General features: G+C 41.0%; 1 protein-coding gene across 4 annotated transcripts in view; it reads left to right on the top strand.

The window, feature by feature from the left end:
- The window catches only part of exosc9 (exosome component 9), a 101,219-nt gene that overhangs the window by 69,162 nt on the left and 17,635 nt on the right, over positions 1–14,422 (top strand). For all 4 annotated transcript variants that reach the window (XM_078540130.1, XM_078540121.1, XM_078540110.1 and 1 more), the window contains exons 6-7: positions 9,701–9,783; positions 12,423–12,555. In XM_078540130.1, coding sequence (XP_078396256.1) covers positions 9,701–9,783; positions 12,423–12,555 — 216 coding nt within the window. The remainder of the gene's footprint in view (positions 1–9,700; positions 9,784–12,422; positions 12,556–14,422) is intronic.

Raw genomic sequence — 14,422 nt, 5'->3', positions numbered from 1 at the left:
GTAACCTTTCTTGGATTGTGAGGCTGCTTTGTGTCAAACAGAAAGTGATTGGTATTAATGAACTGTGCAATAAGGTAACGTTTCGCATAAATCAATGACCCTTCGAAGTTCTGGTGGATAACTGAAGCGTAAATAATGGAAGTTTCACTGTTTGATTTAAAAATAAATCATCCTTTTTTTTAATTCATTCATGGGATGTGGGCTTCGCTGGCTGAGCCAGCATTTATTGCCCATCCCTATTTGCCCTTGAGAAGGTGGTGGTGAGCTGCCTTCTTGAACCACTGCAGTTCATGAGGTGTAGGTGCACCCACAGTGCTGTTAGGGAGTTCCAGGATTTTGACCCAGCGACAGTGAAGGAACAGTGATATATTTCCAAGTCAGGATGGTAAGTGACTTGGAGGGGAATTTCCACGTGATGGTGTTCCCATCTATCTGCTGCCCTTGTCCTTCTAGATGATAATGGTCGTAGGTTTGGAAGGTGCTGTCGAAGGAGCCTTGGTGAATTCCTGCAGTGCATCTTGTAGATGGTGCACACTGCTGCTACCGTGCACCGGTGGTGGAGGGAGTGAATGTTTGTGGACGTGGTGCCAGTCAAGCGGGCTGCTTTGTCCTGGATGGTGTCAAACTTCTTGAGTGTTGTGGGAGCTGCACTCATCCAGGCAAGTGGGGAGTATTCCATCACACTCCTGACTTGTGCCTCGTAGATGGTGGACAGACTTTGGGGAGTCGGGAGGTGGGTTACTCATCGCACGATTCCTAGCCACTGACCTGTTCTTGTAGCCACAGTATTTATATGGCTAGTCCAGTTCAGTTTCTGATCAGTGGTAACCCCCAGGATGTTGATAGTGGGGATTCGGTGATGATAATGCCATTGAACATCAAGGGGCGATGGTTGGATTCTCTCTTGTCGGAGATGGTCATTGCCTGACACTTATGTGGCGCGAATGTTACTTGCCACTTGTCAGCCCAAGCCTGTATTTTGTCCAGGTCTTGTTGCATTTGGACATGGACTGCTTCAGTATCTGAGGAGTCGCGAATGGTGCTGAAAATCGTGCAACCATCAGCAAACATCCCCACATCTGACCTTATGATGGAAGGAAGGTCATTGATAAAGCAGCTGAAGATGGTTGGGCCGAGGACACTGCCCTGAGGAATTCCTGCGGTGATGTCCTGGAGCTGAGATGACTGACCTCCAACAGCCACTGTCTCCAATGTGTTCACATCCTTCCTATAGTTTGGCGCCCAGAACTGTACACAATACTCCAGCAGAGGCCTAACGAGGGTCTTATATGAACTCAGCTCTTGTACTCCATGCCCCTATTAATAAAGCCCAGGATACTATATACTTTAACTGTTCTCTCCACCTGTCCTGCTACTTTCAATGATCTATGCACATATACACACAGGTCTTTTGCTCCTGCACCCCCTTCAGAATTTCATCCCTTATTTTATATTGTCTGTCTGTGTTCCTACCAAAATGCTTCACCTCACACTTCTCCACATTGAACTTCATCTGCCACCTATACCCACTCCACCAACTTATCTATGTTATCTTGAAGTTCCACATCATCCTCCTCACAGTTCACAACACTCCCAAGCTTCATATCATCCGCAAACTTTGAAATTGTCCCCTGCACGCCAAGATCTAGATTATTAATATACATCAGGAAAAGCAAGAGTTCCAATACCAACCCCTGCGGAGCTCCACTACAAATCTTCCTCCAGCCTGAAAAATATCCATTGACCATTACTCTCTGCTTCCTATTTTTCAGCCAATTTTGTATCCACATTACTACTGTCTCTTTAATTCGATGAGCAATAGCCTCACAAGTCTGTTGTGTGGCACTGTATCAAATTCCTTTTGAAGGTCCATGTACACAACATCAACTGCATCACCCTCATCAACCTTTTCTGTTACCTCTTCAAAAAAACTCTGGCTCTTCCTTATCAACCCATATTTTTCCATGTGACTACTAATTCTATTCCGAATAATTGTTTCTAGAATCTTGCCCACCAATGAAGTTAAACTGACTGGTCTGTAATTGCTGGGCTTATCCTTACAACCTTTTTTGAACACAAGTGTAATGTTTGCAATTCTCCAGTCCTCTGGCACCTCCCCTGAGTCTAGGGAAGACTGAAAGATTATGGCGTGCCCCTGCAATTTTACTCTCACTTCCTTCAATATTCTTGGATGCATCTCAACTGATCCCAATGCCTTGTCAATTTTAAGTACCGACAGTCTATTCAACACTTCCTCCTTATCAATTTTGAACCCTTCTGGTGACAGTTTCCTTGTCTGTCACCATGGCCTGGGTACCTCCTTGGTAAAGACAGATGCAAAGTATTCATTTAATACCTCAGCCATGGCCCCTTCGTCCATGTGCAAATTTCCTTTCAGGTCCTCAAGTGGCCCTACTCCTCCTTTCACCACCATTTTACTATTTATATGCCTATAGAAAACTTTGGTATTCCCCTTTATGTTAGCTGCCAGTCTTTTCTCATATTCCCTCTTCACTTCTCAAATATGCTTTTTCAACCTCCCCCAGCCCCAAACCTTCTGGATTCCTCTTGGTTCTCACCCCTGAATCCTTCAGGAAGACAGATTATAGGCATAAAAAATTCCCAATATACCTTCCTAATCCAATAAACATGATACTATCTATTATTTATGATAGTTCTTGCCTATGCTATATTAGGCAATACTGCTTGGTATCACTAATTTATAGCTTTTAATTATATATAGCAGTTGTTATTTTGTAGGTTTGTTAAATGTATGAAATAGCATTTTCTGTTAGAGAATTTGAATTTGTGCTTTATGAATTATCTTGCTGTCTAAGTGACTGTAAAAGCTTGCTTTGTCTACATTCATTTAGATTCTTATAAGCATGAACATAAGAGACAAAGAGAAACCAAAAGTAACTGCACAGTGAAGATGTGAGTGAGGCAAAGGTGACCTTGAATACTGACACTAGAAATATATCGGTGTTGTGATAAATATAATCTATTATAACCATCATATCTAAAACAATGTCTCCTGAAGAAAATGACCAAGGAGCTTGGTATTGGGCTCTGCCACCAGTCCTGGGGAAAGAGGAAGCAGTTCCCTTGGGACGTGCTCCACTTAAACCAGACTGGAACTAATGTTCTGGCAAATTGAATCATTAGGGCAGTAGATTAGGGACTTAAACTAATGAAGAGGTTGGGAGGATTCAAGAAAGGGTAATTTGAAAACAGTAAGAGATATATGAAGGCCGAAGAGCAGAGTAGCGATTTGGGTAATAATAAACAGAGTGGATCAGGAAGGGACAAACAGCTTAACAAAGGCAGTGGGGCATTAGTGACTCAGGTGACATCTGGGAAAAATAGAAAAATGTTGATGGTAAAGGCACTTTATCTGGATGCGCAAAACATTTACAGCAAAATAGATGGATAAATAACACACACAGAAATAAATGGGTTTAATCTTATAGCCATTTCAGAGACGTGGTTGCAGACAACCAAGGTTGGGAACTAAATATTCCAACAATCTTAACTTTTAGAAAAAATAGGTAAACTGGAAAAGGAGCGAATGGGGAGGGAGCCCAGAGCACTGATGGGAGCAGTTTACAGGCCCCCCCTGACAGTAGTTGCAATGTTAGGCAGGACATACATCAGGAAATTAATGATGTATCAACATCCTGGGGGTTACCATTGACCAGAAACTGAATTTGACTAACCATATAAATACTGTGGCTACAAGAGCAGGTCAGAGGCTAGGAATCCTGCAGCGAGTAACTCACCCCCTGACTCACCAAAGTCTGTTCACCATTTACAAGGCGCAAGTTAGGGGTGTGATGGAATACTCTCTGCTTGCCTGCATGAGTGTAGGTCCAACAACACTCAAGAAGCTGAACACCATCCAGGACAAAGCAGCCTACTTGATTGGCACCCCACCCACAAACATTCACTACCTGCATTACCACATAGTGGGAGCAGTGTGTACCATCTACAAGATGCACTGCATAACTCACCAAGGCTTCTTAGACAGCACCTTTCAAACCCACGACCGCTACCATCTAGAAGGACAAGGGCAGTAGATGCATGGGAACACAACCACCTAGAAGTTCTCCTCTAAGCCCCTCACCATCCTGGTTTGGAAATATATCTCCGTTCCTTCACTGTCGCTGGGTCAAAATCCTGGAGCTCCCTCCCTAACAGCACTGTGGGTGCACCTACATCACATGGACTGCAGCGGTTCAAGAAGGCAGCTCACCACCACCTCAAGGGCAATTAGTGATGGGCAATAAATGCTGGCCTAGCTAGCGACACCCACATCCCATGAATGAATTTTTAAAAATGTAACAAGGGTAATACAGTAACCGTGGAAAACCTTAATCTTCATATAGACTGGACAAGCCAAATTTGCAGTAATATTGTGAGGGACAAATTCATGGAAAGAATTATTGATATTTTTCTAGATCTGTATGCCAAGCAACCAATTAGGAACAGGCTATTTTAGATCTAGTATACTGCAATGTGATGGGATTAATTAATAACCTAAAGTAAAGGACCCCTGAAGAAGCGTGATCATGATATAATAGTATTATATTCAGTTTGAGAGTGATTTAGTTACGTCTGAAACAAGGGTCTTAAATCTGATCAAAGTAAACTACATAAATATAAAGGGCGAGTTGGCTAATGTAGATTGGGAAACTGGATTAAACAATAAGACTGTGGATAAACAGTGGCAAACATTTAAGGAATTAATTCATAATTCTCAACAAATGTTATCTTAAGGCCAACGAGAGCAATTTAAAATGATACAGTATTAGATTAGAGAAAGAGGTTTATACTGTTGCCAAATAAGAGTTGAAAACATGAGTTGTAGGTATTTAGAATTCAGCAAAGGATGACCAAGAAATTGATAAAGAAAGAACAGAAGTACAAAAGTAAACTGGCAAGAGGCATACAAATAGATTATAAATATTTATATAGGTAAGTAAACAGGGAGAGATTAGAGAAAGTAAATGCGGGTCCCTTAGAAGCAAACACAGAAATTACAATGGGGAATAAGGAAATAGCATAGGCATTAAACAAATACTTTCTATGTGTCTTCATAGTAGAAGACACAAAAAACATTCCAGCAGTAGTGGGGAACCTAGTGTCTGTTGAGATTGAGGAACATAAATAAATTAGTATTAGTAAAGAAAACAGTAATGGAGAAATTAATGGGACTAAAAGCTGGCAAATCCCCTGGACTTGAAGGCCTACATCCTAGGGTGTTAATAAAGTGGCTACAGACATAATGGATGCATTGGTTTTGGTCTTCCAACATCCCATACACTCTAGAACGTTCCCCTTGGATTGGAAGAAAGCAAATATAACCCTGCTATTCACAAAAGGAGGGAGAGAGAAAACGGGCAATGAATGGCCTGTTAATCTGACAACAGTACTTGGGGAAAATTCTAGAATCTATTAGGGATATGGTAACAGGGTACTTAGAAAATTATAATATGATTGGACAGAGTCAACACGGAATTATGAAAGGGGAATCACGTTTGACAAATCTGTTAAGAGATTCTTAAGGTTGTAACTAGCAGGGTTGATAAGCGGAAGCAATGGTTGTAGTGTATTTGGATTTTCAAAAAGCATTTGATGAAGTTTAAGAGGTTATGACACAAAATTTGGGTTCAAGGGATTGGCGGTATGTTAGGAAATAGAGATAGTTTAAGAAAGTTATATTTGTATTTGGGTGTGTTAGGAATAAGGCATATCTTTAAGTTAAGCTTTTTTAGCTTTAAGTTAAGTTTAATTTGTATTTCTGTATTTGTGTGTCAAGAAAAGGAGAAATTGAGTTTTAATTTCACTTTAAAAGATGCCTGCATTTTAATGAAGATTTTATGACTCTTGAAGTGGAGAGCTGTGTTATCAAGGTGGGGATAGTGATTTAGTGAAGTTAAAATAAAGTTAAAAAAATCTGTGCCTTTGCTTAGCAACAGGGGTCCAGAGAGAGGGACCCACAGAGACAGAGAAAACTAGAAAAGCAGTTTCAGTTCAGTTTGAGTTTAGTTGGAAGCAGCATAGCAGAGGGACAGATAGCAAGTCCCAAACAAAAGTTGAAGCCAGCTGCCAGCAGAAGCTGGGCACAGGAGAAGGAACTGCAGGAGCAGGTTCCAGAAACTAAAGAAGAAAGTCTCCAAGCCCAGGGGAGTGAAACAGGAAAGGTCCCAAGAGGACATTCTAGTCAAAGGATAAGGACAGGAATCTGGAAAAGCTCATGTTCTGTGGAAGTGAAAGTAAGGAGCAGAGAGAAAGGCTTCAAGCTTAAAAAGAAGAAAGCTGCAGGATGCAGATTTGAAGCAATATTGACATGCGAGAAGCCGGAAGATCCAAGGGGACAACTGAATATCTGTAACTCTTTACTATGGGTGTGTGGAATAGTGGTGTTCTGCTCGCACAGCTGAGTCAGTGAGAAAGAGTGCATGGAAGCAAGCTTGAATGCACATGGTGATCCAGGGAGAGGAATATTGGAAGAAGAGTTTGAAACCCTGGAGGTAGACCCTTGCAGAAGGCGTCTGAGAGAAAGCTTCTGTTTGGGAGAAGATTCCAAAGCAAGATCTTCAAGAGTGGAGATTGGAAACTCTCGTATGAAAGACGGAGTGCAGTGAGACTGGTTGGCTCACAGTGTGACAAGCATCTGGGGAGAGTTGATGAGGGATCCATAGCATCTGTGTGGGGTGGCCTCTGTCACTTGGTTTCAGAGTGTGGTGTGTCTGACCATAGGCCGCCTATTTGTTTACATGGATTGTGTACTATTACAGTTTAAGATAGCTTTTGTAACTTGTGTTATCCGTATAAATCTGTATATATCTGTGAAGGCATTGTTGTGGGTGAAGGAGCATTGTAATATAGTTCATCTTTTCTTGTTTAATAAATATTTGATTCTTTTGTTAAAAGTTCAGCCGACTCCTGTGACTCTGTTCAGTAGCCACTCTCCACATATCTAAACAAAAAATAAAAGATAGTATCTATCAAGCCGGGTCCCACCCTGAGATCTGGCTTGTCCAGAAGTAACATCAGCTGGCATCATAACAGGTGATATATGATCATGGTTTGAGGATTGATTAACAGACAGAAAACAGGACAGGAATAAGCAGGTAATTTTTGGTTGGCAGGATGTAACAGTGAGGTACCACAAGGTTCAGTGCTTGGGCCTGAGCTATTTACATCTGTAACAATGATTAGATGAGAGGACCGAGTGCAATGCATTTGTGTTTGTGGACGATACAAAGTTAGGTGGGAAAGTAAGCTGTGAGGAAGATGCAAAGAGACTGTAAAGGGATATAGGCAGGTTAAGTGATTGGGCAAGAACATCGTGGATGGAGTGTGAAGAAAAGTGAAATCATTAACTTTGCAGGAAAATGGAAAAGCAATTGGTGAGGCTTGTAAATATTGGTACTCAGAGGGACCTGGATGTCGTTGTACACAAATACAGGAAGTTAACATGCAGATACAGCAAGCAATTAGAAAGTAAATGATTTGTTAGCCTTTGTTACAAAGGGTTTGGAGTAAGACGAAATAAATCTTTCCATAATTATATAAGTCTTTGGTGAGAACACACCTGGAATACTGTTTGCAGTTTTGGTCTTCTTACCTAAGGAAGAATATGCTTCTCTTAGAGAGTGTAGAACAGGCTCACTGGACTAATTACTGGGATGAGGGGACTTTCCTATGAGGAGACATTGAGCAGACTATGCCTATATTCCCTGAAGTTTGGAAGAACGAAAGATGATTTCATTGAAACTGTATAAAATTCTTAGACGACTTGACAGGATAGATGCTGGAAGACATTTGCCCTGGCTGGGGAGTCTAGAACTGGGGTGGGGAAGGGAGCACAATCTCAGAATAAGGGGTTAGCTATTTATTACTGAAATGTGGAGAAATTTCTTCAGTCAACAGTTTGTGGATCTTTGGAATTCTGTACCCCAGAGAGCTGTGGGTGCTCGGACATTGAATATATTCAAGACAGAACGGATAGATTTTGGATAGTAAGGGAAAGTGGAGTTGGAGTAAAAGATCAGTCATGATTTTATTGAATGGCAGAGAGGGCTCAAAGGACTGAATATCTACTCCTGCTCCTACATCTTGGGTTGTTAGAGAGTTTTCCATAGTTTTCAATATCGATAACTTACATAAATCATTCACTGTAATTCCTGTTGCCGACCGGAAAGGTGTCAGTTGTGCATGTGCATTTAACCCCTACAGCGGCCACCGGCGCATGCACAGATTCTGTCACTAAGATGGTGGGTGTATGTCGCTTTGCTCTCAGGCCAGTTTAACACTACAACTTTGACCATTAAGCAATATTTTTCTTTCGATTTACTGGAACAAGTTGGAAAGGCTTTGTGCAGTGAGTATTCTTACAGCCAGGTTAGCTCAGTTGGTAGATAATGGGACTCTTAATCCCAGGTTCATGGATTTGAGCCCCACATTGGGTGATGATTTTTTTTTCTTAAATATTTTATTCAAAATGCTTTTTTATTGATTTTTACCAATGATGAAACTCCACAGTTAGGATATAGTTTTAGTTTCCAATACTGGCTCTCACCCAAACTAATTGATTGCTGGGAGGAAAAAAGATTATCTATTTTTGTCATCACAAGAATCTGACTGTTAAAATAGTTGCTTTCTGAGTAGTTGCAATTATTTTTTCTTATTAACTGATTTGTTTGAAGAGAGCAGCTTGCAAATTTTTTTTTTATTATTCATTCACGGGATGTGGGCTTCGCTGGTTGGGCCAGCATTTAATGCCCATCACTAGTTGCCCATGAGAAGGTGGTGATGAGCTGCCTTCTTGAACCGCTGCAGTCCATGTGGTGTAGGTACACCCACAGTGCTATTAGGAAGGGAGTTCTAGGATTTTGACCCAACGACAGTGAAGGAACGGCGATTTTTTCCAAGTCAGGATGGTGAGTGACTTGGAGGGGAACTTCCAAGTGCTGGTGTTCCCATCTATCTGCTGCCCTTGTCCTTCTAGATGGTAGTGGTCATGGGTTTGGAGGTGCTGTCTAAGGAGCCTTGGTGAATTCCTGCAGTGCATCTTGTAAATGGTACACACTGCTGCTACTGTGTGTCGGTGGTGGAGGGAGTGAATGTTTGTAGGTGTGGTGCCAATCAAGCGGGATGTTTTGTCCTGGACGGTGTCAAGCTTTTTGAGTGTTGTGGAAGCTGCACTCACCCAGGCAAGTGGGGAGTATTCCATCACACTCCTGAATTGTGCCTTGCAGATGGTGGACAGACTTTGGGGAGTCAGGAGGTGAGTTACTCGTCACTGGATTCCTAGCCTCTGACCTGCTCTTGTAGCCACAGTATTTATATGGCTAGTCCAGTTCAGTTTCTGGTAAATGGTAACCCCCCAGGATGTTGATACATCATTAATTTTTTGATGTATGTCCTGCACAATTAAGTGACAGAAAGCAGAGTTGCACTTAAATGCGTCTCTCACTCTAAACAGCCTGACACTGACACTGCATTTGTGCATGTGCTGGAAGTGCTTCCTTAGTGTTGCAACACAATAAACACAGCATAAACCATTATGTTGGGGATCTGAGTATATGTTGGTGTTATAGTGAGAACCTGCTGCAATGACTTCATTATTTTGTATTCTAATAATTGTTAGCATCAAAGAATATGCCTCTAACATTGTTTTCTCTCTCAATAGTACAGCCCAGAGGAGCGTGATCCAATTCCATTGAGCATCCATCACATGCCCATTACTGTCAGCTTTGCCTTCTTTCAGCAGGGGTGGGTATAAAAATGTTTCTTTCTTGTGCTTCTTCATTCCATATAGATACAAACTGTTAGTTTTCTCTACCTAGATCAAAGAAAATTATTTAACTCTGGAATGTAGATAAATACAGTAAAATCTGGTGACAAGTACAACTTTATTATACCCTCAATAGGCGACGAACTATAACCTAATGCACTGCAGTTTTAGTGAAATGCTAACTCTGAATAGGATATCTGCTGACTTAGCAGGTTGTGAGTTAAGTACCATTTTGTTCTTTCAGCCATTTTAGAAAGGGCTGGGAGGAAAAAAGATTATCTATTTTTGTCATCACAAGAATCTGCCTGTTAAAATGTTTGCTTTCTGAATAGTTGGAATTTTTTTTCCCCCATTAACTAATTTGTTTTAAGAAAGCAGCTTGCAAAAATTTTTTTTATTATTCATTCACAGGATGTGAGCTTCGCTGGCTGGGCCAGCATTTAATGTCCATCCCTAGTTGCCCATGAGAAGGTGGTGGTGAGCTGCCGCCTTGAACCGCTGCAGTCCATGTGGTGTAGGTACACCTGCAGTGCTGTTAGGAAGGGAGTTCCAGGATTTTGACCCAGCGACGGAGAGGATTCCACCTCTCAATAGCGCTAGCTTTTACATATCTTTTAGCTTTCTATAGGATCAAGAGTAGGCCATTTAGCCCCTTGTATCTGTTGCATCCTTCAACGAGTTCATGCCTGATCTGCGACCTAACTTCATAAACCAGCCTTTGCCTCATATCTCTTAATACCTTTGGTTAACAAAAGCGGAAAATCTCTGACTTAAAATTAACAATTGACCTAGCATCAATTACCTTTAGTGGAAGAGAGCTCCAAACTTTTGCCTCCCTTTCCATAAGAAGTGTTTTCTAATTTCACTTCTGAAAGGTCTGGCTGTAATTTTTAGACCATGTTCCCTAGTCCTAGACTCCCCATCGATGGGAATTTGTTTCTCTCTTTCTAACCTATCTGTTCTCCTTAGTATCTTGAAAACTTCAATCAAACTTCTAAATTTCAAGGAATACAATCCCCTAGTTTGTGTAACCTCTCCTTGTAATTTAGCTCTTGAAGTCCATCTATTCTTTTGGTAAATCTACACTGCACTCTTTCCAAGGCCACTTTATCCTTCCTAAGGTATGGTGCGCAGAACTGAACACACTATTCCAGGTGTCTTCTAACCAGGGCTGAAACATGACTTCTACTCCCTTGTATTCTAGTTCTCTAGATATAAAGGCCAGCATTTCATCAGCCTTTTTGATCATTTTCTGCACCTGTTCAAGACATTTTAATGATCTATGTACCTGTGCTCTTAAGTTTCTTTTGACTGCCACTGTTTCTACCTTTTCACCTTTTATAAAGCATCCTGTTTATCCTTTTTAGGTCCAAAGTGGGTGATCTCACATTTGTCTACATTGAGATCCATTTGCCACACTTTTGTCCATTTGCTTCATCTATTAATATCTCTTTGTAATTTTATGCTACCACCTCCATTGCTTATGATGTCACCTATCTTTGTGGCATTGGCAAATTTTGATAGATTTCTATCCCATCATCTAAGTCATTAAAAGATACAGTAAATAGTTGAGGTCCCAACACAGATCCTTGTGGGACACCCAAAAGTTACATCCTGTCAATCAGAGTACCTGCCCAATATCCCTACTCTCTAATTCCTGCTGCTCAACCAATTTCCCAATCAGATCAATAATTTGCTTTCAATTCCATGAGTTTCAACTTTAGCTAATGGTCTTTTATGAGGGACTTCATGAAATGCTTTAACATAAATAGATATTCCCTTATCCACTATTTTAGTCATCTCTTCAAAAAATGAGGTCAGTTGTAAGTCTAAATCATAATCAAGCTGAAATCTTTGGCTTTACTACTTTACCACAATCAGAAAAGTATAAATATGTAAAGAATCATATAGCGTTGTGTAGTGCTCCTTGATTTACAATAAGCTTGTGCATATCCAATTTTATTTGTTGTTAAAGGAGGTAATTGTGACCTGAGATACAGTGCAGAGAATGAAAATAGATAATTTGGTGCAGATTTTTCTCTTTCATGCTTGAACATAAAGTGTCACCTCAGAGGGATGATAAAGGAAGCTCAGGCAGGGAGGATTAGGTTCTCATAACACAGCTGCCCAGTTTTCCTCCTATTGATTTAAATGGATAGAAAATCACGTGGGTTTTGGTTAAAGGCATGATCCTTCTTGCCCAGTTTTCTTTCATATCCCTGTGTCCAGGCTATACCTTAAAGAGACAGATTTTCCTCTTTAGCATTTGGATTTATGTCCTAAAAAATCTTCCACTCAGCCATTTGACATTTATTAAATATTATATTACAAGATCGGAGACATTTTGTGGACTTGAAAGTGAAGCACCCAAAACAGCCACAAGTAGCACATTTGCCCTGTATATGTCACTAAAAATTGATGTAAAATTGTGGACAGCATAGAAGGTTTTGAGGCTGTGGAATATAATTTTGAAATTATTGATTGAATCACAGACAGTGTCAGCATTTAAAAATTAAATAGTTGAAGAAAAGGTAACAAAAGGAATATGGGAACAAAGTGGGCATGTGGGATTAGGCCTGTTTCCCTTCTGTATTTTGTAAGTAATTTTTTTTTATAGAACCTACCTGTTGGTGGATCCAATTGAACACGAGGAACGGGTCATGGATGGACTTTTGGTAATTGCCATGAACAAACATCGTGAACTATGCACCATTCAGTCCAGTGGTGGAATTATGCTCCTAAAAGATCAGGTCAGTAGTCAGCGCACTTATGCACTTTTGTTTTCTTAAACCAAAAGTGCTGGCAGTGTACAGCAGGTCAGTCGTCACCCAAAATATATTTTTTTATTTATTTGTTCATGAGATGTGGACGTCACTGGCTAAACCAGCATTATCGCCCATCCCTAATTATCCTTGAGAAGGTAGGTGGTGGTGAGGTACCATCTTGAACCACTGCATGGACTGCAGTGGTTCAAGAAGGCAGCTCAAAATTTTTCCTCACAGCACACTTATTCCTTTTGCCAATTATTTTGAATCTGTGCCCTCTAGTCCTTGATACTCTCTTGAGTGGGAACAGTTTCTCACTATTTACCCTGTCCTTACCCCTCAGGATCTTGAATACCTCTATCAAGTCTTCTCTCAGCCTTCTTTTCTCCAAGGAAAAGGGTCCCAACCTCTCCAATCTATCCTCATGGTTACGGTTCTTCATCCCTGGAAACATTCTTGTGGATCGCCTCTGTACTCCAATGCTTTCTCATCCTTCCTCAAGTATGGCGCCCAGAACTGGACACAGTACCCTAGATGAAGCCTAACTAGTGTCTTACAGAAGTTCAACATGACCATCTTACTCTTGTACTCAATGCCCCTATTAATAAAGCCTAAGATACTATATGCTTTATTAACTGCTCTCTCAGCATGCCCTGCCATCTTCAATGACCTATGTACATATACACCAAGGTCCCTCTGTTCCTGCACCTCCTTTAGAGTCTCTCCCTTTATTTTATACTGCCTCACCATATTCTTCCTGCCAAAATGGATCACCTTACACTTCTCTGCTTTGAACTTCATCTGCCACTTGTCTGTCCAATCCACCAACATGTCCATGTCCTTTTGAAGTTCAAGATGATCCTCATCACAGTTGACAACATTTCCAATCTTCATATCATCTGCAAATTTTGAAATCATGCCCTGCACACCACAGTCTAGCTCATTAATATATATCAGCGAGAGCAAGGGTCCCAACACTGATGTCTGGGGAACTCCACTACAAATCTTCCTCCAGTCTGAAAAACAACCACTTATCTCTACTGTTTCCTGTCACTCAGCCAATTTCTTATCCAAGTGCCTACTTTCTCTTTTATTCCATGACCTAGAATTTTGCTCACAAGTCTGTTGTGTGGCACTGTATCAAATGCCTTTTGAAAATCCACATACACCACATCAACAACGTTTCCCTTATCAACCTTATCTGTTACCTCCTCAAAAAACTCCAAGTTAGTTAAATATGATTTTCCCTTAATGAATTCATGCTGGCTTTCCTCAATTATCCTGCACTTGTCTAAGTGACTATTGATTTTATCCCGAACTATAGTTTCCAGGAGTTTCCCTGCTAGGTCAAACTGACTGACTGGTCTGAAGTTGCCAGCTTTATCCTTGCACCACTTTTTGAACAAGGGCGTAACATTCGCAATTTTCCGGTCTTCTGGCACTTCCCCTGTGTCTAAGGCAGACTGGAAGATTATCACTACCACCTCTGCAATTTCCACTCTCACTTCCCTCAGGTACCCTTGGATGCATCTCATCTGGTCCTGGTACCTTATCTATTTTAAGTGAAAATAGCCTTTCTAACACCTCCTCCTTTTCAATTGTAAATTCTTCTAGTGTACCAGTTACCTTGGCCTGAGTAGCATCTTCTTCCTTTGTAAAGACAGATACAAAGTACTCATTCAATACCTCCGCTATTTCTCCAGCCTCCACATGCAAGTCCCCTGTTTTGCCCCCAGTCAGCCCTAACCTTTCTTTTACCACCCTTTTATTATCAACATGCTTATAGAAGACCTTGGAATTCCCTTTTATGTTAGCTGCCAGCCTCTTTTCACACTCTCTTCTTGCTTTTCTT

The sequence above is a fragment of the Cetorhinus maximus genome, chromosome 1, assembly GCF_964194155.1.
Source record: "Cetorhinus maximus chromosome 1, sCetMax3.hap1.1, whole genome shotgun sequence".
NCBI lineage: Eukaryota > Metazoa > Chordata > Chondrichthyes > Lamniformes > Cetorhinidae > Cetorhinus > Cetorhinus maximus.
This window is presented reverse-complemented; position numbering and strand designations above follow the sequence as displayed.